This window comes from Spea bombifrons, chromosome 2 (genome assembly GCF_027358695.1).
Source record: "Spea bombifrons isolate aSpeBom1 chromosome 2, aSpeBom1.2.pri, whole genome shotgun sequence".
NCBI classification, from domain to species: domain Eukaryota; kingdom Metazoa; phylum Chordata; class Amphibia; order Anura; family Pelobatidae; genus Spea; species Spea bombifrons.
In genome coordinates, this window is record NC_071088.1 from 60,693,807 (window position 1) to 60,707,688 (window position 13,882).

The following is a 13,882-nucleotide window of genomic DNA, read 5'->3' on the forward strand; positions in this document are numbered from 1 at the left end:
TGTATCTTCTTTTTATAGCTGAAGGTTCCAAAAATATTTACGCATCCTATGACATGTTCACTATGCAGAAAAGTGGCCCCTTTCACTCTAAGGACTCTGTTTAAACCAGCATGGTAAATAATAACAGGTTTCTAGATATTTCTGTGGCGGTTTCTACATGTCCTTAAATTACCCATGACAGAACCTGCCAGCCACTGTGAATGCACTGGCAAAAAGCGAGCCTGTGTTGTAAGCTCTTTGAGCTGGGCCCTCCTTACCTCTTGTTTCTGTAAGTCGAATGGTTAGGTTGTGTACTATGTGTTATGTCGTGTTTACCCATTGTACAGCATTTATAGTGCTATAAAAAAAAAACCAATAAAAATATATATATGGTCTCCAAAGTTGTGGGCATGCTCTCAGGATATGATCCCAAGTTTCAAGGTTTTTGTCCCACTTTCAGGGTCGCAGGGTGAAGGGGCAGATTCTTAGGGTCGCGCGATCTGGAACTTGACTCCTTCCTATTCTACACTGCTGTGATCATGTCTCCTATTTTGCGGCCAATATGTTATGGTTGATATCCCTGCTTGAACACAGATGACTTATTAAATTATTACAAGTCAAGCTTCCCGGTATTAGAGCCTTTTGGTTAACACATTTGGCAAGTCACTACATATAAATGTCACGATGGGCAATTAAAGAGTTAATCTTTCAAGAGTCTGTGTCATCCCATCTAGAAAGCACGGTTATGAGTGTCTGCTTCCTAGCGTGTGAAGGTAATGGTCACCCAACACATATAGTGTGTAACAAACGGAAATTATGATGATACAGTGAAGGGTAATACTTTACCTACTATTGTGGTATTAATAGACATGTTATGGTCTTGGTGTAAGTATTAAATGTCACAGCTTCATTATCTTCTATGTGTTTTCCCTTTTGTTTGTGCTTTTCTGTCTTGCTTCAAGGACCAAGGCACACAGTGCAGTATAGGAGACTTTTTCCTGCAGTGAACAACTTTTCGCAGCCGTAAAGTGCCATCTCCTTGCACAACAAACGTTAGGCGGCAACCAGATCCACAATGGCCATGGCCGGCACTTTGATCTCAGAGATGTCATGTTAATTAAACCCCATAATTTAAGTTGACATTAAAACTGAACCTTTATACATTTTGTTATGTTCGCTATCTAAACTAGCCTGTGCCACCCATGGTGAATTTCTATTGTACTATTTGACCACAGGAGCCTTGGAGATACTGCAAGTCTGACAACTTGCCTTTGATTTTTGACAATGACCTTGCCCATGTCTGAGAAAAATTATCAGTAGGTGGCTGTCTCATTTTAACACGTTCTGCGGCTCATGTCGTAATATCCTATAACCTGTACTTGCAACTCCTACTCACTTCTTAATGCCAGTTGTTACCCTACTCCTCCAGTCCATTAATTTTTTCTTTCGTTTACTTTGTTTTTTTGCGGTGCACAGCTCCACAAATCTAGTATTTTTTGTCCAGGTGTCCTTGTGTCACTAGTGATATAAAGTAACCAAAAATACAACAGATTACAATAGTGGTAATGCTTTTTAAATGTAAATTAACTAGATTTGAATTGGAAATGCATGCCTGACAGGCTCCGTAGAAATGTTGTGAACCAACCGCAGTGGAAGTTGGTAGCACTAATGCATTGAATTATCACACTGGAATGCATTGACATGTTCACCAAAATAAAATGTGGATTTTTTTTTGAAGGTTCTTGCCACGATGTATGCAGGAAATTGATACAAAATACAACATTTCTTGGATTAATATGGGGTTGCTAGAGTTCAGATATAAATATTTTCACCACTGTTGAAAGCTGATTAGTCTTTGAAGCATTGGAAGCCATTACCCCGTATTGCGTGACTAGTGTGTTTTTGAGTTTAGATTTGTGACTAATACATGCATGCATGCGTCGTGCCAGTTGTACACAGAACGCTAGTTGGTCGTGCCAGTGTCCCTGCTTCGTAAGCACTGCTGTGACTCATCGTGTTCTTGGAAAGCCATTTATTGGGCATCCATACAAAGTTACCAGGCTTTGCCACATCTTTAAACAGTGTTGTGTGTGCACACAGTAGCACCATAGAAGCTGCTTTTGTGCTCCACCTTTGGTCTGATACATGTAAGTGTAATACAGTTTTAGATTACTGTAACACATTAGAACTGTGTTTATGTGTGTGTGTGTATATATGTGTGTATATATATATCACACACACATATCATATATATATATATATGTATATAAAATGAGTTTGTGATTAGGCTAACCTAACATCGTATGCATGTGTTAACTAGCTTTCATCCAGCTCTATGTTTGTCTATTTATTAATGGATCCTAAATTCTCAAACAAATTGCCATTATTTGTCATTCCTAGACACTTTCTTGAGGTTTCTAGAGCACATTCATTTTCTGTAGTTTAAGGAAGCAGTTGTTAGCCACTTTGCTTAGTTTGTCAAATGGTATGTGAACTATTATAGACATGCGTACAGGTTTTGTGCCATTACCCCGAGTCACTTTTTTTTTTTACTGACCAGTTACTGTAACCTTTCTCTGCACAGAAATCTAGCTTTACTGGTGTATAGATGGTGCTGCCCCAAGGCTGAATTTCCACCTGGGGTCCATAATGACCCAGGAGTGACAGTTTCTCTCCTGCCGTCTTCTTTTGTCACCCGTACCTCTCACCCTGTCTGTCTCCTTTCCTTGTCTTCTGTCTGACACCTCCCTGAAACTGTTGTTTTTCTCTCATTCAAGGATTTTCTTGTCTGTGGGCTCTGTTGTGGGGGCATCTCATAGCAAGGGCTTGTGTGAATTGAATGGACAAAAAAGAAATGAGAGAGAGCGAGCGAGGGAGATAGAGGAAGAGGGGGAAAGTGAGGAGGAGGGGGGGGGAGCTGTGGGCGGCTCTCAGATTAGCAATTTCCCCCTGACATCACGGCCCAAATAAGGAGCTTTGAAATAAACGTGTGTTATTTTCTTTCATGCTTTCCTCTTGACAACGAAGATACACTGCAGGCAGATCAGACGCAGGCAGAAAGCAGGTGAGATATATTGCAGCCTTTTCGTTTCTGTTTTGAACCTCACCTATTGGATGGTGAAGGGTTAACCCAGCAAGGTTCCCAGTAGACAACATCTTTAAATGAAGGTGCTGTGTGAGTTCAGACTGTGCAAGGGAGGGGGTAGCAGCTGAGGTTCCCCCTGTCTACTGCAAGGGGGGGGGGTATTGGCAACATGGATTGTACAGGGTTATTGCAGTACTGTTCTCCCGCTGTTCATTGTATAGACATTATAGAGTTGTCACTTACCCATGCACCCTTCTTAATAAGTTGTGTGATGGACCATCTGGTTGTCACATCTTCATACTCGTATTCTGTCATATACATCTCTCCATTTAGTCTCCTTTTCTCTCAGAAGCTTCGTGTTGCTTCCACCGTCTCTCTTCTCCCTTTCTATATTTACACAAAAATCCCCCCTCTGCCACCCTCCCTGCGCTCCTTTATTTTTTTTTCCGTATCCCTCGCTATATCTCACCCTTTGCGGTTCTTGCGTTAATTTGTAAAGCTTTCTCCCTAGTATGTTTTGCAAGAGGGTCTGAGGTTCCACAAACGGGAGAATATTTGTATTTTGATTTCTTTTTATTCCATTTATGGGAATTTCTTCCGTAATTAAGCATGGGGTATATAATGATATAAGGATACGAATCCCCCTGTTGTAATGCATCTCTCTGTTAATCGCCGTGCAGACTTGTTCGTCAAGATATGACAGTCTTTCTCTGTATTATATCTATCGTGTAATACAATACAAGCTGTGTAGGACAAGCTTGCCGTCTTTGTCTTGGGTGTTTGTATAATTCATGCATGCAGTAGGGGCAGAAATAAAGGTTCATATTAAAATAGTTTAGTCCAAAGACAAATATGCAACATATATATACTGCGTGTATGTTTACGATGATATATCTCCTGTATGTACATATTGAGGCTGCATTCCGTGTCTGAATTATCTCATAGTGTTTGGCAACACAGGAGTCCCATGTCTCTAATCTGTATGTGAGCTCTGTAATCTCGAGAGTCTTGCATATACCTTTGCTGTAGGAACATGTGATTGTGAGCTCTTGAGAACAGAGTAGTCCTGTGTGAGATATGCAGAGGAGGGTGTATTTGGGAGGGACTCCTCTGTGGGGCTCTGTCCTGGGATGAGAAGCTCGCTTGTTATTTGGCTACTTTACAGCCCTGCTGGGAGCTGCAGCTTCAGTCAAGCTGTAGGGGAACCTCCTGCCTCCCTCACCAGTGCTTTCCACATACACACACAGACTGGAGGAGTCAGAGGGGGCATTCATTAGGCAGACCTCGTGGCCCTCTGGTTCATTTACCATGTAACTGTCATTAGATTACTTTGCTCTTAAAATCATAGTAGATTTATGTGTGTATGGGATTGGGTAGACACTGTGCTAGATGACCTTTTGTGTTATACACGTCACCCTGGCCTGTCCTTGAACAGACAATATTACACTAATGCATGTATGTGCTTACCATATGGTGTTTGTGTCACCGAGAGGGACGGAAAGTCCCCCATGAGGATCCTTCTGGACCATTATCACTTTTTTCCGGGACAATCGCAATCACTCATAAACGTGAGACACATTCTCGATGGGCAGATGTAACTTTTATGTTCTGGTCGTGCTAAAGGAATTTTGCTATGTGTTTGCTGAGTACATGTTATGTTATGGATAGCTGCTTTTGTGCCCGATGGCCGTACAGTGTGTAAAGAACTCACTATTGGCACAAAGATATCTGTAAGGTTTTGTGGCACAAGAAAAGTCTAGTAGCAAATATGCCAAGTGACCAATGGTTAGCTACATTACCAGTAGCAATATGGCCTTTGAATAGGCACAATATTTATCCCTATGTTCTCTTGGCAGCCTTCTTATATCTCTACCTGAATAAAGTGACGTTAGCGACTCACAGACAAGTTTAAGCATTACCCATTCCAAATCTATATATATACTTTTAATACTTTTTATATGTGTTTGCGGCAGTTGCCAATAGGTAGCTATGTCACAATTCGCATGTTTTGTGTTTCCCCCACCTTTTCTAGGAAAACAGCTATCCACTAACCACTACCACTTAGAACTATGTGTGAGAGTGGTTAGTACATGCAGCAGACCATCAGTACACATACATTCATGTGAATTGTATTGTGAGCGACACAAGCATTTACCCCCTGCTTTAGCCAGTCATTTGTATGGAATGTAGTCTGCGGAGATTTTCCAGCAATAATGTTATTCACTTTTCTGGTATCTTCTCTCTATGTGAGAGAAAAATGTGCTAACATGTAGTCATCAGGAACTAATTATTATTATTACTGTTTTTATGTAGCACCATCATATTACACAGCACTGTACATGGATAAACAGGACATAACAAGCAATATATAACAAAAAAAATTCTTACAGAAACAACAAATACACATATATTTAATATACACACACATATGTATATAGGTATATACATATATACCTATATACATATGTGTGTATATATATATGTATATAAATATACTAGTATTATTATCTTTTATTTATAGAGCACCAACAATTTACGCAGCGCTTCTTACAATACATATATTCAAGGGGTATGACAAGACGGGAATTGACAGACCAAGACAAACAGATACATTAGGTGGAGAGGGCCCTGCTCGCAAGCTTATGCATATATACACACAAACAGCATGTAGTTTACCTTTATTATATTACAAAGCATATTAGGACAGATATAGGCATCCTCTCTTAATACAGAGATGTCCGACAATTCATCTGTAACCTACTAAAGCGCAGACACTAGGACCCATACACAGTGCTTGACAGATCCGTGTAGATTTTAGGAGCCAGTGCAGTGTTGCTCCTGGGAATTTTTCCAGCCCGTACATTCCTCTCTACATACTAATGTAGGAGTGTGGAGCACAAATATGTCACATACATATAGACATAGATAATGTATTTCTCACTCTCACTAGTGACTAAAATATCTCATCCTGTTTCCTTGGCATTATTATGTAGTCAGGTAACATAAAAAAACAGCTCTTCTTATAATCTGACCTCCTCCTGACATCTATCTGCTCTAATTTACACTGAATATTTCAGATATCATTACCCAGCAATGTACTAATTAGCATCTGCTAGCGATCAGACACACATGCAGAAATTAACACTTTAAGTGAATAGCAGTCTCCATGAGGGTCATTTACTAAGACAGAATAGGTTGCTGCATAGATACCTAGGGTATCATCTTATTTTTTCACATGTCACTAACCAACACCAATAAAGCACTTCCATTCACTGGAGGGAAAATGTAAAGTTATTGATTTCCTGTTGTGGGTTTATAACCCCCTACCTAATGCAGGAAACACTTTTTAGATGGTGTTCAATAACACTTAGTTGTGTCCTGGAAAATATGGCCGGTATGGCGAATACAAGATATATCATATCCAATACCATGTTATAAGTCAGGGCCCTTATATCCTGTGTTTGTACGCTAGTTTAAATGTATCATACCTTATCAACTATGTTGAACTCTTCTTAAATGTTTGAGACTACATCGATAAATTATATTGATAATAAATCATGTTTGCAAAATGTGTAAATGTATATATGTGTGTGTGTGCGCGGGTGTATATGTGTGTGTGTGTGTGTGTGTATATATATATATGAATTTTTTGTTGTTGTTCTGTATCTCATTGTTCAAATAACCCTACCATTAAAATTATAGACTGATCATGTCTTTGTCAGGGGGCAAACGTACAAAATCAGCAGGGGGGTCAAATAGGTGTGTGTATGTGTATATATATGTGTGTGTGTGTGTGTGTGTGTGTGTGTGTGTGTGTGTGTGTGTGTGTGTATATTACACTTTTAATATTACACGTCATTGGTTAAACTCACAATGAGCAATGAGTTGAAATGAGCAAGTGCATAGTCCTTTGCTCAAAGTTGAGGACCATTTAATTTTAATGTGAAAAAGATGATGATCTTGTAAAAGACCCATGTCCAGGAAAGTCACTTGGCATCATCCACTTTGAATCAAACACTTGGGTCATAATGTATACTGAAGTACCTTGTGAACATGTGCATTTTGCAGACACTTTGGAGCAGGCTTGTCACATTTGATTTCACTCCATAACCGCTGTTTCAGGCCACTTTTTTTGTCTAAAATGTAAGTTTATGAAATCTGCAGCTAAAGTAATCTATAACAGAACTTGATTTCAGTAGGCACTTAAATCCAGAATCTCCCTGAGTAGTTAATCAATTTAAGGTCCTAAATTGGGTCCTAGCTGAAAACTCTTATCTTAACTGGGAAATCCTAATCTTTGGTGACAAGGGAGTGTGAGTGGCGGAAAGTACAGACAGAAAACGAAAGAAAGCAGCGCGTGAAAAGGTGCCACCCAGCAGAGACAGGAAGGAGGACACCCCAACAGATTGATACTTACATACTTAACCTCCTCTAAAGATATTTGTGATTAGAAGCTTTTGACAGGACAGGTGTGACAGCTGTGACCCTTTTACTTATCATAATGACTCAACGGATACAATTAAACATTTTCTACAATGTACATTTTTTTGAGGGGGGGTGGTTACATCACATTTAGTAACAAAACCACAAACTAAATTCCACACTACTTCTTACCGAGTACAGTGTGAAACACATCAGATGTCAGATTCCGTCATAGATCAACTTTATTTGTGATGGAAAATAAAGATAGACAGTAGCTGAAAGATTAAATAAATACCTTGTTCTTGTTATTTATGGACTGGGACTATGTAATATAAGTCATGAAAGCTGTATATGAAACTGGACAGTAAATAAGAGATAAGAGTTTTAGTAGTTAGCTGCATTATTTTCCCTTGATCCCATTGGCTATTACTATTTAATACTTTATGTAAAGATAAATAACATCATTATATCTTTTATCATACAAATTCTTTTAACATTGTTTCCCATGTCACCTTTACAACCTATTGTGTGTATTTATTATCCATTATCCTTTTTGTATGATCCCTGTATTCTCTGCTCACTGTTTCTCTTTCAGGTGTACCCACTAAACTGTGAGTATGCTGGTCAACTCATCAGCTTTATGACTGTGCAGTCATGAATGGCCTACTCATTCAACATAACCTGTTATAACTTCTAATTTTAATGAAATATATCCCCATAATTGTGTCATGTTTCATTTTTGACATTTGACTACTTAACTACTACTATGACTCCCTATAGTCATATTTTCACTATAATTAATATATTTCCTTTTGTTTGTTTTTCTGTTGATTTCCTAGATATACCCTGTTGACTTCACTTGAACACTCCTCGGATGAAGAAAAGTTTTCCATTATGATTCCTAAAATTTTGAGTTTCCAAAGCTTCATTTAAGTAGGAAGACTTTAAAAGCCTGAAATGTGAATGCATTAACAATGACAAAAATCAAACATTACACTGGGTTTCCTGGAAGTTAATTTGAGCTGTACTTGCAACCTTTCTTCTCATTGCAGTGACCAGTTATGGATTACAAATGCTGATACTGGGATTTTTTACTTTCTTTTTTTTATTATTTCATGTTACATATTGAGACTTAACCCCAAAACATTTTTGTCAATTGGAAGCTTGACCGTAATAGTTGTGATGCAGGTTCTCCGCAGATTTTACCATGGTTGTTAGTAATTTCTGCCCCGCTGGACTTTACAAACATAGCACGGGGAGCCTTTCGTACAGGTGATGGAGTCAGAGCAAGGGCAGAAGAGCACAAGGAAGTCGGAGGAAGGTGTGAGGAAAAGGCTGACCAAAGGGGAGGCGCTGCAAAGCAGGACATCTCCAGCTGGAGACTATACCCCCAGCTGTCAGGGAGACCCACTACCACAACAGCACTTCCCTAGCTCTTTGAAGTTAACAAGGGAGGGTCCTCCCAGGAGGGTTGGGAGGCCTTGCAAACCAAAAGGTCCACTTCAAGAACAGCTCCACATTTCCAAGCCACAGCCCACATCACCAGCATTCATGGCTCCTCGGGTAACTTCAGAAAGTGGCCTTGATGGGCCAGCATGGCAAGTTGTAGATCCAATACAACCAGGTCCGTCCAGGTCTTTCTCTTCTTCTGCACTACATGCCAGACTTTCTCGTCCGGCCGAAGACTCAACTCAGAAAGCTTATGTGTATCGGCCAACTCAGGTTTCTGTAAAACAAACAGAGGAACCCCATAAAAAGGAGAAGAAACCCCAAAAGCCAGGAAAATATATCTGCCAGTATTGCAGTCGGCCATGCGCCAAGCCAAGCGTCCTTCAAAAGCATATCAGGTCACATACTGGGGAGCGTCCTTACCCATGTATCCCTTGTGGGTTTTCTTTCAAAACTAAAAGCAATCTATACAAACATAGGAAGTCTCATGCTCACAGGATTAAAGCTGGGCTGGCAACAGAGATAGGAGCAGAAACGTATCCATCCGGTCTAGAGATGGAGCATATTGGAGGAGAGGAACTTGAAGATCCGACTGAAGGAGAAAGCACAGACTCTGAGGATGAGACAAGCACAATGTCACACTTAGTGGAGGTTTCACCCCAGCAGAAGCATGGGTTATTGTCTTGCAGTGATCAAGTAGCAGGAAGTAGACAAGTTACAAGCCATGATATTTTCTCTCTCTCCCAACCAAATGTGTCAGTCAAATCTGAGGAAGGATTGTCATTTGCAGATCCACTGCTGGATCTTATCCAGAAATCAGAAGACACACATACTATAAAACAGAAGCTTGCTCTGCGTCTTAGCGAGCGGAAGAAGGCCAGTGAAGAGCAGACGTTCCTCAGTCCAGGGAGCAAAGGAAGCACAGAGTCAGGTTATTTTTCTCGTTCAGAAAGTGCAGAGCAACAAATAAGTTCTCCCAATACCAATGCCAAGTCCTATGCTGAAATTATTTTGGGTAAATGTGGGAGAATTGGGCAAAGGACTTCTTTCTTAGCTACTCCTGCCCCTCTTCAGGAGGAAAAAACAAGTATAGTGCCTCTATCTGTGCCCAGAACACAGGTAATTGAACACATAACAAAACTAATTACTATTAATGAGGCAGTAGTAGATACCAGTGAAATTGACAGCGTGAAACCAAGAAGAAGCTCACTGTCAAGACGTAGCAGCATTGAGTCTCCAAAGGCATCCCTGACCCGAGAACCTTTTCAATTTGATGTCAAGTCTACTGGCTCTATCCCACCACTAGATGCCAAGACCACAGTTGACAAAACGAAAGGTGAACATTTATTCTTGTCACATCAGCAATCCCACAGTGCCACAGAGACGGTGCCTCTTCTCCGAAGCCACTCAATGCCTTCCTCAGCCTGCACTATAAGCTCTCCGCAACCATTCAGAGCTAGCTACTCATTTGACGAAAGGATTGTGGACTCTGAAGTCTTAAGTCACAGCCATGTGCTTTCTTCACACCCACGGCTGTTAAAGAGACAACCAGCAATAGAGCTGCCTTTGGGAATGGAATATGCCTCAGAAGAAGGAGGTTTAACAGTGAAAGAGACTTCTTGCAAAACATCTGATCACTTGGAAGCCAAAGAAAGTGATGTCTCCAAAAAGTCCCGGAAATTTGGAAGGAAGGGTTTGATCTATGAATGTAATATATGTGGTGCTTGTTACAAAAAAAAGGGCAATTATGAAACTCATAAAAAATATTACTGCTCAGACTTACAGATCTTAAAACCTCAAGCAGCAGTGCCTTACAGCTCTGCTGATACTGGAAAGGGACATTTAGAGCATGAAACGTGGCCTCAAATGCCACATTACACACAAGGGCCTAGCCAGGAACTCTCTACTTTGCGTAAAAGACGTAAAGAGAAGAGTCTTGGAGATGAGGAAGAATCTCAGTCTTTTGATCAACCCGAGTATCCACTATCTGTCACAGCATCAGGTTCCCATTTTTCTACACATGATGCACCTTTAAACTTGGCTATAGATGCATTAAAGCATTCTGCTGATAGTGATCTTAATCCATTGCCAGATATCTATTCTCGGACACAAGTTTTAGAAGTTAAGGAGAGGACTACAATTTCAAAAGAGATTTCTGTGATACAGCACACAAGCTCATTTGAGAAGTCAGAATCCATGGAACAGCTGGGGAGTTATGAAGAGGAAGTAAAGACTGCAGCAAAAGCAGCCTCTCACACTGTGAAAACACAGCAACATTCATCTCATTCCTTGCAGCCAAAACTGGTTCGTCAACACAATATTCAGGTACCAGAAATCCTAGTAACTGAGGAACCAGACAAACCAGAAGCAGAATTTGAGCCTCCTCCTAAAGAGCAAGAAAAAATAGAGGAATTTCAGTGGCCACAGAGGAGTCAAACTCTCGCTCAGCTTCCTGCTGAGAAGCTACCTCCAAAAAAGAAAAGGCTGCGTCTAGCAGAAATGGCCCAGTCGTCTGGAGAGTCAAGTTTTGAGTCTGTGTCTCTCACACGCAGTCCAAGCCAGGAGAGCAGTATTTCACACACTTCCAGCCATTCTGTGTCTTTAGACAGGGAAGAGGGGTTCAAGGCAGATGTGCCCGGACAGATTTCAGAGTCTTCTGCCAAGTCCCCTGGGCATCACATGTTGACTGTACCCTCCCACCTTCACCATGGAAGAGAAATGAGAAGATCAGCCTCTGAACAGGCACCAAATGTATCACATTTATCTCAGATATCTGAGAACCGAAGCAAGTCCTTTGACTATGGCAGCTTATCTTCACCAGCTTCAACATCCAATCCAACAGCACAGGAGAGGAGGAAGTGCTTCTCAGTCAGACAGGCTTCTCTTAGTAGGCGTTTGGAACTTGAACCAGACTTGACACCAAGGGATTGGAAGGAAACAGAACAGACTGCAAGCCAAATTTCTGTCAAAGGCTTCCCTGCACAGTTTCCAGTTTCTTGTCATGGAGAAAGGCTTAGCAGTTCTCCCCAGTCAAAGCAAAATCCTGTAACTGAAAAACTGGAAAAGACCAGTTTACCACACCAGCTTTCTCCCTTTCCAGTTCAGCCTCTACTTCACTTGCCAGAACGTTCTTCAGAAACATTGGAATCCCAAGCAATGACTGATGTTCTGTCTGGTCCATTGTCTCTTTCACACATCACTTCATCTGTATTTCGTACTTCACCACTACCTTTGCAGCACACTCACATTCATCCGGAACTTCCCCAGGATTTATCTCCAGACACAGTAGATGTTCCTTTGAGACATCGATCTCCATTCATACAATTGCCATGCTCTGGAGCCCCTCTGTTTCCCCCTACTTTCTGCTTGCCTGTACAATCTCAATTTCCTTATTCAGAGCCAGCACAAGTTGTTGGGCACTATCCTCAAATGCTAGCACCTCCAGTGGGCACATCTTGCCTCTCCACAAAAGACGGTTTTTCAGAAAGTCTTCAACCCCTTTCCCAAAGTTCATCAGCTTCAGAGTCTTCCCATGCAGTTCCTGTATGTTCAGATCCTGTGGTTTCCCTTGTTGTCCCAGTGAGGATCCAGACATACATGCCTTTATATGGTAGTGCAATGTACACCACCCTCTCCCAAATCATAGTCACCCACCCTGAGTGCATCACATCCTCTGTTGTCCATAAATCTAAGGGATATCCAATCTTTGACTTTCAACATATTTTACCAGAAGATCGGAGCAGCCTCTGCCATCTGCCATTCCTGCAGGTTCCATTTCCAAATGTTGAACTTAGCAGCTACATACCATTGTCAGCAGAGAGTGAACTTGGATACGATGGAAGCTCATCTGTTGGAGGCAGCAAACGAATGCTATCGCCTGCTGGCAGTTTAGAACTTACTATGGAAACCCAACAGCAGAAGAGGGTAAAAGAGGAAGAGGTAAAGGATGATTTTTTTCATGAAGAGACGTCAAAGGCAACGAAAGTTCAGGAAGATGAAAGGACTTCAACTGTAGCTTCTCAAGTTACCATGAAGCCCTGCACAATAGACCTTTTGACTACATCACCAACAGCAACTTCTGATCAGCCACAAGTGAAGGAAATAACCAAAGGTGCATTGGCTCCAAGTGTTGCTGGTGTATCAACTTTAAAACTACCTGGAGAATTGAAGAAATGCACAAGTAGCATGACTGTCAAAACAGAGGATTCTAGTGATATCTTTGAGTCCTCCTCTTCAAGTACACCTCCAGTCTCTAGGATACCTGTTAATCTCTCTGTCTCAGGCCACAGTGAAGGTACAGAAACTAAAAAGGTACTTTTCCCAACCCTCCACACAACCACTAATGTCAGCTGGTGCTACTTAAAGTATGTCAAGCCAAATCACACCCAGCAAAGCAATCGAAGGGCTTCTGTTTACGCTAGCTGGTGTATCAGTTTATACAACCCAAACTTGCCTGGTGTCTCTACCAGAACAGCACTGTCTCTACTCCGCTCCAAGCAGACGGCAGGCACGGAGATTTACACCACAGCTGATGCTCCACACTTGGATACAGGACGTCTAGTGCCCTCCAGAGCCCGGAAACCCAAAATGACAGAGGTGAGAATTGCTCATTTTTTAAATATAATATTTAAGGCATGACCCTGTTTCCATATTCTTCTTTAAAACATAATGTTGCAATAACTCTTTGTAGTGTTCTAAAAAAGCTGCATACTCTAGTAGTAGCTACTCTAGTAGTAGTAAAAAAGATTGGTTGGAGAAGTGCCAAAAATATTGTGCTGGTTTCAATTGTTTTAATGTTCTTTCATTATATGTCCCCTTAATAAATATATATATATATTATACAGCAAATGCTGTGCCCATTCACAAGGCAGTATAAAGCAGTTGGGCAACTACAGGCCTGCGAGTCATCAGAAATGCAGAAATTAATGGAAATTATTTTTAACTGGA

General features: G+C 41.0%; 1 protein-coding gene across 1 annotated transcript in view; it reads left to right on the forward strand.

Annotated features, from left to right (window-relative positions):
* HIVEP3 (HIVEP zinc finger 3) overlaps positions 1–13,882 on the forward strand; it is a 60,317-nt gene that overhangs the window by 35,500 nt on the left and 10,935 nt on the right. The window contains exon 3 of the mRNA XM_053454440.1: positions 8,326–13,531. Coding sequence (XP_053310415.1) covers positions 8,762–13,531 — 4,770 coding nt within the window. The 5' untranslated portion in view covers positions 8,326–8,761. The remainder of the gene's footprint in view (positions 1–8,325; positions 13,532–13,882) is intronic.